This window comes from Heptranchias perlo, chromosome 22 (assembly GCF_035084215.1).
Source record: "Heptranchias perlo isolate sHepPer1 chromosome 22, sHepPer1.hap1, whole genome shotgun sequence".
Taxonomy (NCBI): Eukaryota; Metazoa; Chordata; class Chondrichthyes; order Hexanchiformes; family Hexanchidae; genus Heptranchias; species Heptranchias perlo.
Window position 1 is genome coordinate 43,190,496 of NC_090346.1, and position 13,202 is coordinate 43,203,697.

The following is a 13,202-nucleotide window of genomic DNA, read 5'->3' on the forward strand; positions in this document are numbered from 1 at the left end:
TATAGGTAACACCCATGACAAACCCTCAAACACCCTTGTGCATCCCCTTCATGCTCACGACACGTTTTCCTTACGCTGCCTACTGCACATATGTGATGCATGCCCTGTGGCTGCAGCACTGGTGGTGGCAGGTTGAGTGAGGCTGGCCGTGAGGGAGATGCACGAGAGGGTGAGTATGGGATAGAGCCATGAGATTAGATGAGGATTGGGTTGCGTGTTAGTGGCGGGGTGAGTACTGGCGAGGTGAGTAGGTGGAGGTAAGATGAGGATGGGGTTTGAGTGGGTATGAGGGGTGATGTGACAGAGTAGTGTTGGCAGTGCCGAAGGAGATGTGGGGTGGGGGCAGTGTTGTGGCAGATGGAGTGCAGGAGAAAGACTACGTGTTCTCACTGTGGCTGACCTACTGCGGTCATTGGAGCGCCTCCTGCACTGTATGCAGGTGGGCGATATGTTGGTGGTGCAGGTGACCTCCTCTGCCACCTCGAGCCAGGCCTTCTTGGTGGCAGAGGCAGGCCGCTTCCTCCCGCCCGCCGGGTGGAAGAACTCTGTCCTCCCCCTCCTCCTCACCCCATCTGATGATACCTGGGGTGAGGCATCATTAAACTGGGAGCAGCCTTCCCCCTGGGCTGCTCCATGCTGTAATTTGTTCTATTGGTTGCAGCATCTGTCAGTGGAGGACTGCCCCTTTAACTAGAGAGCCTCCAGCTGACAGATCGTACTGCGCATGCGCAGCCCGCCCGACGCGCAGACCAGCAGCGCGGACCCCGGAGGAGCAGGTAATTGGCTCCAATTAGTGGATTACCTGCGACGATCGCGCGGGCAACCCACCAATTTCACCGGGCGCGTTGACCACGCTCCCGAAACCCAACCCGCCGGAAACCCGCAGGCCTGGTAAAATCGACCCCTTGGAACCTGTTGTTTGCAAGCTCACTTGGACTGCATAAAGTGGAGAGATCAACAAAAAAGGAACTGGTTTGTTTAATTTTCAAAATCAAACTTGTTCTAAAATGACCGTGTTCACATGGTGCTGAGAAATCATGGAAACTAGTAGATAACCTAAGAGTCCAATTTTTAGGTTGTAGGGATGAGTGCCTAAAATTAGGCTACATCTGCCTCTCAGAAGCTGAATTCTAATTCGAGCCTCATTTTGCCAGTTGGGTCCACTTTCCAAAGCTGAAATTGAGTTAGATAACTGAAAGATTCAGAATTGTCCGTTGTTGTATCTTGGGGAAAGTCCAGAAGCTTGATTTCTGTTTTTTTGTGTTGAAATTACTGATCTGTGTGGTTTGTCCTCCAGAATATGGAAGCCCGGAGAGTGCCCTGGAGGCCCAGGCAGCTATGAATGGACAAGAAGTAAGGAAACAAAGACTAAATGTGCTGCGAGCTCTCACTCCCTACCACCTTCAGACCTGGGCTGCTCAAAGGTCTTACACTGCAGTGAGCCCCAGTACTTCTGACACTCTGCCAGTCGACAGTCGATCCCTTGAGAGGAGAAGAGAGAAACTTTCTCAATGTGTGAGTTTTAGATGGAATTGTTTGCTAATTTTTTTCTGCAATTATTATAAAGCTGCTTTAGGGAGTTTGAGGGGGAAGGAGTGGAAGCAAGTAAAATCCATAAAAGTGGAGAGAGAAAAATAATTTTTTAAAAATCTGCTGAAGCTTATATTCTCCACATAAACTGATATTTTATTGTTAGAAACAAGAACTTTAGGAATAATATAAGCAAAACGGCAATAAATAAAATTGCTGTTGCAAAGGTAGATTGTAAAATAATCTTTCATCATAATACCCCCTATTAGCACATGAAGTGCATTATGCTGATTATCACTACAAATTGATTCATACCATTGGAAAACCCTGTAAATAATAATCAACTGTTAAATTAGCCATTGAGGCAGTCGCAGCAAATTATACCCTGTACTGATAACTCAAGTGCACAAAATGAATTTCATATCCTCCTTATATGCTGCACTTGACATTAACAGTTGACCAGTGCAACCAACTTGCTGGTGAGACTGCGCTCTGAAGCAATAGTCCAGTCCAGTGCAGTGACAGCTAGAGTGGGCTGTAGGATGAAAGGATGACAATTAAATGAATGGGGAAGAGAAGTGTCATTCTGTGAGTTGATAGTGTGAATAATCTGCTTCGCATCTAATAGGAGCAAGAACTGAAAAATGTGATGAGAACACTAGATCGGCGTGTGGGGCGACTCTTCAAGGCATTATCCAACAACACACTCTGCATGGTCCTACTGCCAGGGACAAACAGGTAAACGCCTATGACAGAAAAATTAGAGTTTTAAAATTCATGAGAGACCATGTACGACACTACGTATCTGCAATGTCACATGAACAATTTTATGTGCATGATCAGCACATGCTGTTCCCAGAACCTCTGAAACAAGGCTGTACTCTTACAGTGTGTAAAACTTACATATCATTCAAACATTGCCTACTTTGTAAGTTCTGTCTTTCTGTTGTGTAAACAGAATTTCTCATTGCACCGCTCTGATCAATAGAGCAGGTAAGTATCAACCTTGTAATTCCTAATATAGATTATTACATTACTCCTGATCAGACAGAGCTGTGTGTATTGTGTGTGATATGGTACATGGACATTAGTGATCTGTTCACATCCCCCTGCACCGCTTAACTTTAAAAAAAACTTGCCAGTTTTCTCTCCACCCCTACTGCTCTGAAGGTGTTCATTCCCTCCTGGGGTATGGTTCAATGGGTGTCAGTGCTTCACCAAAGTGGTTTTATACATGTGTGAGCTTTGACAGCAAGTGCTGGCAGAATACTTAACTGAGGGAGATGTCACAGGCTATCTCGAGCCTAACGTGATATTCCACATATGCATTTCCAGCAGAATATTGATCGAGAGGAGGAAAACTGGCTGATTTTCCCTCCCCTAACGCAGGAGCACTGAATAAGTTGTAGTTCTGCTATCATCACCCCAGCTGAAACCAGCTAACTCAGCACAGATCGTAGATTGAACCTGGGACTTCCTGGTCTGTATGATCTAGTGTGAGCTGGTGGGGAAGAGAGTCAGAGTGAATTGGGGGAAGAGAGGGAGAGTTTGCCAGGATGAACTGGGGAAAGAGGAAAAGAAGAGTAGTTCTGCACCTGGGAAAGGAGGGAGGATTATGAAGCAGTTTTTAAAAAATGTATATTCAATAAGACTATTTTAAAATGTAATGGTCGATCAGATTTAGCAACAGATAGGACTGGTGCATATCTACAATAGCCCACAATTTCTCCACAAGAAGTGAGGGAAAATCGCTACAATTTTTACCACAATGTTCCTCCGTTTTCTGGTGGTTCTGATTATGGACATAAGCTGTGCCTTAGCAATCCCTGGTTTGCAGTACAATAACAAATCAATTTACCCATTTTGAAATGTATCAATTAACGTGAATCAATTACTTGCTGTACCTGCCTTGCAATGCATTGGTGTACCAATGTAAAGTATCATGTATCACATATAAATACTGTGGCTACAAGAGCAGGTCAGAGGCTGGGTATTCTGCGGCGAGTGACTCACCTCCTGACTCCCCAAAGCCTTTTCACCATCTACAAGGCACAAGTCAGGAGTGTGATGGAGTACTCTCCACTTGCCTGGATGAGTGCAGCTCCAACAACACTCAAGAAGCTCGACACCATCCAGGACAAAGCAGCCCACTTGATTGGCACCCCATCCACTACCCTAAACATTCACTCCTTTCACCACCGGCGCACTATGGCTGCAGTGTGTACCATCCACAGGATGCACTGCAGCAACTCACCAAGGCTTCTTCGACAGCACCTCCCAAACCCGCGACCTCTACCACCTAGAAGGACAAGGGCAGCAGGCTCATGGGATCAACACCATCTGCATGTTCCCCTCCGAGTCACACACCATCCCGACTTGGAAATATATCACCGTTCCTTCATCGTCGCTGGTTCAAAATCCTGGAACTCCCTTCCTAACAGCACTGTGGGAGAACCTTCACCACATGGACTGCAGCGGTTCAAGAAGGCGGCTCACCACCACCTTCTTGAGGGCAATTAGGGATGGGCAATAAATGCTGGCCTTGCCAGCGATGCCCCACTCCCATGAATGAATAAAAAGAAAAGGCAGCAGACAACCCTTTACCAGTTGGTGGGAACAAAATAGGTTCATAGATTGTATTGGTGAAAGGGTTTTTTTTTAAGAGAAGAAAATTAGTAAAATGATGGACTTTTTAAAAAAATGTCCTGTATAGTTTTTATAACTTTATTGAATGTTTTTTTCTCTCTGTTTGATGTAGTGCTCACTGCTCAGTGCCTGGACTGTGTCTCTTTGAAATAAAGCAGGATTCTTAAAACCAAGAGTTCCATGTGAACTGAAGCTCCTTCACTTATGATGCTACAAGCCTGGCTGTCACTGAATTGATTAAGAAGTGAATATAGTTCCTGGACCACATTCCTTTTAGGAATATTGTTGAACTCAGGCAACATCATTTACTCAATCAAGAAAGCTGCTTTACAAAAGTTTAATTCAACATTTTTTTTAAAGAAATGTTTCAAGTGTGAAAATAATATAAGATGTGCACTCTGGGTTAAGTTAAAGACATTGAGCTCTCCTAGTTAGAAGTCAGAAATTCCAGTGGCCCAGAGTCCAGGTCTTGCTGATTTTAAGTCAAGTTGAGCAGAAAATATTCCTTAGGTCTGCCAATTTTGACTGTATTTGAGCAGGTCTCATTGCAAGGCTCTCCTGCCTCTGTGGAGAAATTGTTTCATGCCTGTTGGAACATGTTAGCAACAGTTGCACAACCATTTGCAGTCTCCACACCAAACATATCCTAAATCTCAACGCTCTTCTTAGTCGGTATTTTATATTGGTATTGTACTTGAATTCACAATCTTGTATTGCACTTTTGTATTTTCTGCATTATTTTTTGGTGTACGACATTCAACTATTTTACAGCAGTAGTAAATTTTAAGTTTTCAAATGACATTTCTTCATCTGTGGACATGGTTTCTGAGAAGAGGGTGTTGGGCTATAATTCAGTCTCACTGAAATTAATTTTTAGAACTTGATCGCTCAGTATTCCTTAACCTGCCCGTGCATCCAGTAAATCATCAAACTGCTAACACTGTAGGGGGAAATTAGTATTATTTTTGTCCTCCCTTTATTTGTGACTACTAATAGAAAATATCAAAAAGTAAAAAAGCAAAAGGGAAAATGTTCAAAATCCTGGTTAGTTATTTAATTGTCCACCACCATTCTCGACTGGATGTGGCAGGACTGCAGAGCTTTGACTTGATCCGTTGATTGTGGGATCACGTAGCTCTGTCTATAACATGCTGTTTCTTCCGTTTGCATGCATGTTGTCCTGTGTTGTAGCTTCACCAGGTTGGCACCTCATTTTCAGGTACGCCTGGTGCTGCTTGCAGCATGCTCATCATTGAACTAGGATTAGTCATCTGGTATGATGGTGTTGGAGGAGCGAGGGAGTTGCTGGGTGATGAGGTTACAGATTGTGGTGGAATACAATTCTGCCGATGGCTCACAGCACCTCCATAGATGCCCACTTTGAGCTACTAGATCTGTTCTTAATCTATCCTTCTTAGCACGGTGGTGGTGCCATACGACATAGGAACAGGAGTAGGCCATTTAGCCCTTTGAGTCTGTTCCGTCATTCAGTGAGATTATGGCTGATCTGTGACCTAACTCCATATACGCGCCTTAGCCCCATATCCCTTAATACCTTTGGTTAACAAAAATCTATCAATCTCAGATTTAAAGTTAACAATTGAGCTAGCATCAACTGCCGTTTGTGGAAGAGAGTTCCAAACTTCTACCACCCTTTGCGTGTAGAAGTGTTTCCTAACTTCACTCCTGAAAGTCCTGGCTCTAATTTTTAGGCTATGTCCCCTAGTCCTAGACTCCCCAACCAGCGGAAATAGTTTCTCTCCATCTACCCTTTCAGTTTCCCTTAATATCTTGAAAAAATCGATCAAATCACCCCTTTATCTTCTAAATTCCAGGGAATACAACCCTAGTTTGTGTAATTTCACCTCATAATTTAAACCAGGTATCATTCTAGTAAATCTACGCTGCACTCCCTCCAAGGCCAATATATCCGTCCTAAGGTGCGGTGCCCAGAACTGAACACAATACTCTGGGTGTTGTTTAACCAGGGCTCTGTATAGCTGTAGCATAACTTCTACCCCCTTGTATTCTAGTCCTCTATATACAAAGGCCAGCATTCCATTAGCCTTTTTGATTATTTTCCGTACCTGTCCATGATATTTTATTGATCTATGTACACGGACCTCTAAGTCTCATTGGACTTCCATTGTTACGAGCTTTTCACCATTTAGAAAGTACTCTGATCTATCTTTTTTTGGCCCAAAGAGGATGACCTCACACTTGCCTACATTGAAATCTATTTGCCACAGTTTTTCCCATTCACTTAATCTAATAATATCTCTCTAATTTTATGCTTCCATCTACACTGCTTACACGTTGGAAGGTGCCTCAGTGAGAAGGATTTTGTAGGGGTCACTCTTACCAATACCATCATGGGCAGACATATCTGCAACCGGCAGCTTGATGAGGACAATGTCAAGTAGGTTATTCCAACATATTGGTTCTCTCTCCACCTGCCACAAGCCCAGTCTGGCAGAAATATCCTTCAGGACTTAGCCACCTTGGTCAGTGGTGGTACTACCAAGCCATTCTTGTTAATGGACATTGAAGTCCCCCACCCAGAGTATATTCTGTACCCTTGCTACCTTAAGTGCTTCCTCTAAGTGGTTTTCAACATGGAGGAGTACTGATTCATCAGCTAAGGGAGGGTAGTAGGTGGTAATCAGCAGGAAGTTTCCTTGCCCATGTTTGACCTGAAACCATGAGACTTCATGGAATCGGGAGTCAATGTTGAGTACCACCCAGGGCCACTCCCATCCAACTGTATACCACAGTGCCCCCACCTCTGGTGGATCTTTCCTGCCAGTGGCGCAGGACATACCCAGGGATAGTGATGGAAGTGTCTGGGGCACTGGTTGATGGGTGTGATTCTGTGAGTAATGACAGATACATTATTGCATTATTTTTACAGAACTTTGAACTCATGCTACCTCCTCAAGTACAAAATTATAAACAGATGCAATGTTTTTCTAACTCTACTGATGCTGAACCTGGATTAGAATCCATGCAGTAACTTGTTACACAAGTCTCAACGTGTCATCTCCACATCTGTAGTAGAGTAGTATAGAGGTACTAGTGAGCTGAGAGAAGGCCCTCAAAATATACCTCTGCTTGGGCACAGAACTAACAATCACCCAGCAAGCCCCTGCATGAACAATACAAAGTCGGGTTTGGAAAGAAAGAAAGAACTTGCATTTATATGGTGCCTTTCATGACCTCAGGATATCCCAAAGCGCTTTACAGGCAATGAAGTACTTTTGAAGTGTAGTGGCTGTGGTAATGTAGGAAACACAGCAGCCAATTTGCACACAGCAAGGTCCCACAAACAGCAATGAAATAAATGACCAGCTGTTTTAGTTGTTGGTTGAGGGATAAATATTGGCCAGGACACCGCTGCTCTCCTTCGAATAGTGGGATCTATGGGATCTTTTATGTCCGCCTGAGAGGGCAAACGAAGGCCTCGGTTTAACGTCTCATCTGAAAAATGGCACCTCCGTCGGTGCAGTACTCCCTCAGTATTGCACAGAAGCATCAAATCTCTGGATTGGGACTTGAACCCGCAGCCTTTTAACTCAGGTGAGAGTGCTACCACTGAGCCACAGCTGACATTAATTTGTCTACCAATAGGTATGGGTATTGCCATTGATGCTATCTCACCTGCATTAATTATCAAAGAAGCCTCTGAATCCTACACAAATGGAACTGATGTTGTGAATACTTCTCATGATGCACAGATCCACAAAAATGCTACTAAACTATGACCTGTTGCAGTTAGAAAGGATTGATGAAGGTTCCCCAATGCTGGTGGACTAAATTAGAACAACTTCTCCAGTCTGTTGGTTGACAGTTGAGTCACTTGCTTTAGGACTGCTGTTACTGTCGGGTGTGAGGCTGCCTTGTCCCTACTGCTGCTGAAACCCTTTGTCACCTACTCCCACCAGAATAATTGGATTACTTGAGTTAGTTACTTAAATCTTCTATCTATTCCCAAGGCAAAATAAATCAAATCAATATTTACACAAACAAACACAGCTGTCATAGCGTTGCTCAAAGGCATAAAATCAGCCTCCCAGTCTGACCGTCTCCAGCAAACCAAGGCTACAAGCTAAACATTAGCCAGATCAAAGGAACTATTAATTATGCAGATGAGTGTCAGGATGAGATTCTGGTGAGATTAACACTAATGGTTTTGCAATTAACATGTGTTAACATATCAAAGGCCATCTATTGTCAAGATAACCATATGCCACCGGTATTTGAGGACCTGGATTTCCTTTTACTCCAATTTCTAGTCACACCGACGGAATATGGATTCTGCCTCACCCCAGGGACCATACATTTGGACCAACAAATTTAAAGTGACCAGGCAGCCGTCAGATATATAAAATGTAGATTTTCTTATGAAATGAATTGTGACCACACTCCTATTCAACACGCAGCTGGACTGCTAAGATATGTCTTGAACTTGTCTTAAGTACTGTATCTGCATTTGGTTACAACAATAACAATTTGCATTTACATAGCGTCTTTAACGTAGTAAAACGTCCCAAGGTGCTTCACAGGAGCATTACCAAACAAAATTTGACACTGAGCCACGAAAGGAGATATTAGAACAGGTGACCAAAAGCTTGGTCAACGAGGTAGGTTTTAAGGATCATCTTAAAGGAGGAGAGGGAGCGGAGAAGTTTAGGGAGGGAATTCCAGAGCTTAGGGCCTAGGCAGCTGAAGGCATAGCCGCCAATGGGGGAGTGCTTAAAATCGGGGAGGCGCAAGAGGCCAGAATTAGAGGAGCGCAGAGATCTTGGAAAGTTGTACTGAAACGGCCCTTATCAAAGACAAATAATATCCTATGTGACTGTTGTAAACAATTTTACAACACCAAGTTATAGTCCAGCAATTTTATTTTAAATTCACAAGCTTTCGGAGATTTTCTCCTTCCTCAGGCAAATGTTTCAAGATCTTGAAACATTTGCCTGAGGAAGGAGAAAATCTCCGAAAGCTTGTGAATTTAAAATAAAATTGCTGGACTATAACTTGGTGTTGTAAAATTGTTTACAATTGTCAACCCCAGTCCATCACCGGCATCTCCACACTATGTGACTGTGACTGTGGTAAACTGTCCCTCCTCAACCTGTCTGCAGCCTTTGACACGATTGACCACACCATCCTCCTCCAAAGTCTCTATCCTCGTTATCCAGCTGGGTGGGACTGCGCTCACCTGGTTCCATTCTTATCTATCCAGTTGTAGCCAGAGAATCACTTGCAATGGCTTCTCTTCCTGCTCCCGCGCCGTTACCTCTGGTGTCCCCAAGGATCTATCCTTGGCCCCCTCCTATTTCTCATCTACATGCTGCGACTCAGTGACGCCATCCGAAAATACGTCAGATTCCACATGTACACTGACGACACCCAGCTCTACCTCACCACAACCTCCCTCGATCCCTCCACTGCCTCTGATTTGTCAAACTGCTTGTCCGACATCCAGTACTGGATGAGCAAGAATTTCTTCCAACTAAATATTGGGAAGACCAAAGCCGTTTTGTCTTCGTCCCCGCCAAAAACTCCATTCCCTAGCCATTGACTCCATCCCTCTCCCTGGTCTCTGTCTGAGGCTGAACCAGACAGTTCGCAACCTTGGCGTCCTTTTTGACCCTAAGATACTTCTTTCCAAATCTCTCCATGGCTTCTCCCCCTCCCTATCTCTGTAACCTCCTCCAGCCCTGCAACCCGCTGAGATCTCTCTGCTCCTCCAGTTCTTGCCTCTTGCGCATCCCCAATTTTAATCGCACCACTATTGGCGACCATGCCTTCAGCTGCCTAGGCCCTAAGCTCTGGAATTCTCTCCCTAAACCTCTCCTCTAAGTTGCTCCTTATAATCTGCCTCTTTGTCAAAGCTTTTGGTTACTTCTCCTAATATCTGCTTTTGTGGCTCGTGTCAAATATTGTTTGGTAACGCTCCTGTGAAGCGCCTGGGGACATTTTACTAAGTTAAAGACGCTATATAAATGCAAGTAGTTGTTGTTGTAGGGCTGGAGAAGGTTACAGAGATAGAGAGGGGCGAGGCCATGGAGGGATTTGAAAACAAGGATGAGAATTTTAAAACTGAGGCATTGCCGGACCGGGAGCCAATGTAGTTCAGCGTGTTCTCCTTTGTAGTGTGTTGTGTTCCATCTCTGAGTCACTTGAAGGCCTTCTGTATTGACTAGATGTTTGCCATAGTTTGGTGAAGCTGGAATTCCAGAGTTGAAAATGGTTATGAGTTTGACGTGGCAATGGTGTTGCAGAGATGAGTTCCCACTCTAAACACACATAGCCGAGATATCCCTCTAGAGTCCTACCACCACTTGCAGAGCTCCTCCAATCATAGCCTCCCACCTCCAGTCCTGCAGCCCTCATCAAACTGTTGTTATTGTTCAGGTAATTCTCGGATTTGTCAGGGGATATTACCATTAGGGTTCTGGGATTGTATGGTAAACAACATCCAAAAACATTGAATTAACTTCCGTATAGACACTGATGATACCCAGCTCTACCTCTCTGCCAGCACTCTTGATTCAAAGACCATCACTACCGTTTTCAGCTCAACACTGGAAAGACCAAAGCCATCCTGTTCAACTCTTACCAAGAAAATTTGTGACTCAAACATCCATTCCATCTCCCTTCTTGCTTTCTCAGGTTGAATCTGAGCGTACACAACCTGCTCGACTGAACTAGGTTTTGAAATTCCACGTCCAGATTCTCACCACACCTCCTTACTTCCACTCGTGAAGCAAGTCTGCACCCCTCTCTCACTCCAATGTTGCTGAAGCCCTTATCCACGTCTTTGCCACCTCAAGGCCCACTCCAGGACTTGGGCACATATTCCAGGCTGACACTTTAGTGGAGTAATGAATGATGCATTGTTAAAGGTGCCTTCTTTGGGTGATACTTTTAACTCTGGCCCTGTCTGATTGTTCTGGTGGAGTTAATAATCCTATGGCAGTAGAAGAAAAACAGTGTTCTTCCTGTTTTCCAGCCTACATTCCTCCAACATCCAAAACTGCCAAAAGCAGTTTAACTGGCCACACCTTATTGCCGTTTGTGGGATCTTGCTGTGCGCAAAACAGCTGCGGTGTTTGCCTGCATAAGAAGAGTCACTGCATTTCAAACTAATTTATTGTGTGTGGAACACTTTTGAGATGTCTCTGAGTGAAATGGTGAGCTGCTGTATGGCTCCCTGTCCCCTACAGCATCAATTTCAAAATCCTCTTAAATCCTTCCATAGCCTTGTTCCAGCCCAATCTCATGCACCACCACCCCCCCCCCACCCTCCCCACTCTTCTCACTGTGATCTGGTGCATTCCCTCTTCCCTCCCCATTACTGACCACTCTGGAATTCTCTTCCGAAACCTTTTCACCATGCTACCTCACTCTGCGCTTTCAAAAGGCCGGTCAAACCTGGTTACCTCCAATAATTTTGCCCCAATTTATAGCTCATTGCCCACTTCTTCCTTTCTAAAGCACCTTTTGGGGTGTTTTGTTTCCTGAAACGCATTAAATATAAATGCATGTTGCTGATTTTGTATTGGATGCTTCTAGGGTGTACCGGTGTCTGGGGTTGTTTAGGGAGGGTATTTTTGAGGAAGACTGTAAGGATTGTGGTGGGGTTAGGATTACAGGAGGTTGAGGCAGAACCTGGGGCAGATTGATAGGGTAGATAGAGAGAAACTATTTCCCCTGTTGGGGAGCAACGAACAAGGGGGCAGAACCTTAAAATTAGAACTAGGCCGTTCAGGGGTGATGTCAGGAAGCACTTCTTCACCCAAAGGGTAGTGGAAATCTGGAACTCTCCCAAAAAGCTGTTGAGGCTGGGAGTCAACTGAAGATTTCAAAACTGAGATTGATAGATTTTAGTTAGGCAAGGGTATTAAGGATTACAGAACCAAGGCAGAGTTAAGATACAGATCAGCCAATGATCTAATTGAATGGTGGAACAGGCTCGAGGGGCTGAATGGCCTGTCCCTATGTTCCTGGGGGTGAGGCTTTAGAATCTTGGAGGGAGTTCTGGTAGTTTAGAGGCAGGCTGTGGGTTTATGGGGATGTAACATACAGGAGCTGTTAGACTGCTACTGTGCCAAAAAGCAGGACTGGAGCCTCAGTTACTGCAGTAAACAGCAACAACCAGCCAAGACTAGTACGTGTGTGCGTGTGTGTGAGAGATTAGTCACTGAAGCTCCCCGGCGCATGCCCATTGCAATCATTGAATGAGTTTACACCGTGCTCAGCTCTCTGAAAAGAAGTCATTCGCTACATTTTTTTGTAGCGCAGGCGCGGTGGCCAAGTGGTAAGGCGTCGGTCTCGTAAACCGAAGATCGCGGGTTCGAACCCCGTCCGTGCCTGAGGACAAAAAAGTGATTATTTTAAACCCAGCGACAGTGAACTAGCCGGGGGCGTCGGAAGGATATATCCCGGGCACCGGCGCCGGCACCGACAAACAGGCCCGTAACAATTTATTAATGCATTGCAAGTTGGCCCGGATCTGTTAAGAGTTTTAATGAACTTCTGCACGGGTTCTACAGAGAATCCCTTGCAAAGCGAATGAGTAAAGGAGGAACTTGCATTTAGCAAGTCCCAAAGCAGATTACAAATCAATGGATTAGTTGCAAAGTGCAGACGTTGCTGTTACATAGTCAGTCTGCAATATTCATTGTCGTTGATAATAAATCAGAACTAAAGCAAATCTAATGTTTCCTGATGGAAAAATAGTGTTCAAAGCCCGTTGTACAAGCTAAAAACTCTATTGATCACTTATCCCATCCAAAAATTATTCTTCAAAGAACTTTAAACATTTTTTTTGAATCCTTAAGCTTGTTCACAATTTGTTAACCTCCAACTCAGACTCTTAAAATATTTACATTTTCTTTCGCCTCTCTAGGTACAACGATCTGTTTGTTATAGTACAAACCATCTAATAACTCAAATTAATAAACCGTCATTTTAAAGAGCTGAATTTATCGACATTTGCTCGAAATCGTCTATAAAAGGAA

General features: G+C 44.3%; 1 protein-coding gene and 1 non-coding gene across 2 annotated transcripts in view; both read left to right on the plus strand.

The window, feature by feature from the left end:
- LOC137340713 (RNA exonuclease 5-like) overlaps positions 1-4,972 on the plus strand; it is a 36,406-nt gene extending 31,434 nt beyond the window's left edge. Inside the window, exons 18-20 of the mRNA XM_068003404.1 lie at positions 1,298-1,515; positions 2,159-2,268; positions 4,289-4,972. Coding sequence (XP_067859505.1) covers positions 1,298-1,515; positions 2,159-2,268; positions 4,289-4,343 — 383 coding nt within the window. The 3' untranslated portion in view covers positions 4,344-4,972. The remainder of the gene's footprint in view (positions 1-1,297; positions 1,516-2,158; positions 2,269-4,288) is intronic.
- A 7,510-nt stretch (positions 4,973-12,482) lies between these two features.
- trnat-cgu (transfer RNA threonine (anticodon CGU)) lies at positions 12,483-12,554 on the plus strand. The gene has a single exon. It is a non-coding gene; the product is annotated as a tRNA-Thr (tRNA).
- Positions 12,555-13,202: the final 648 nt, after the last annotated feature.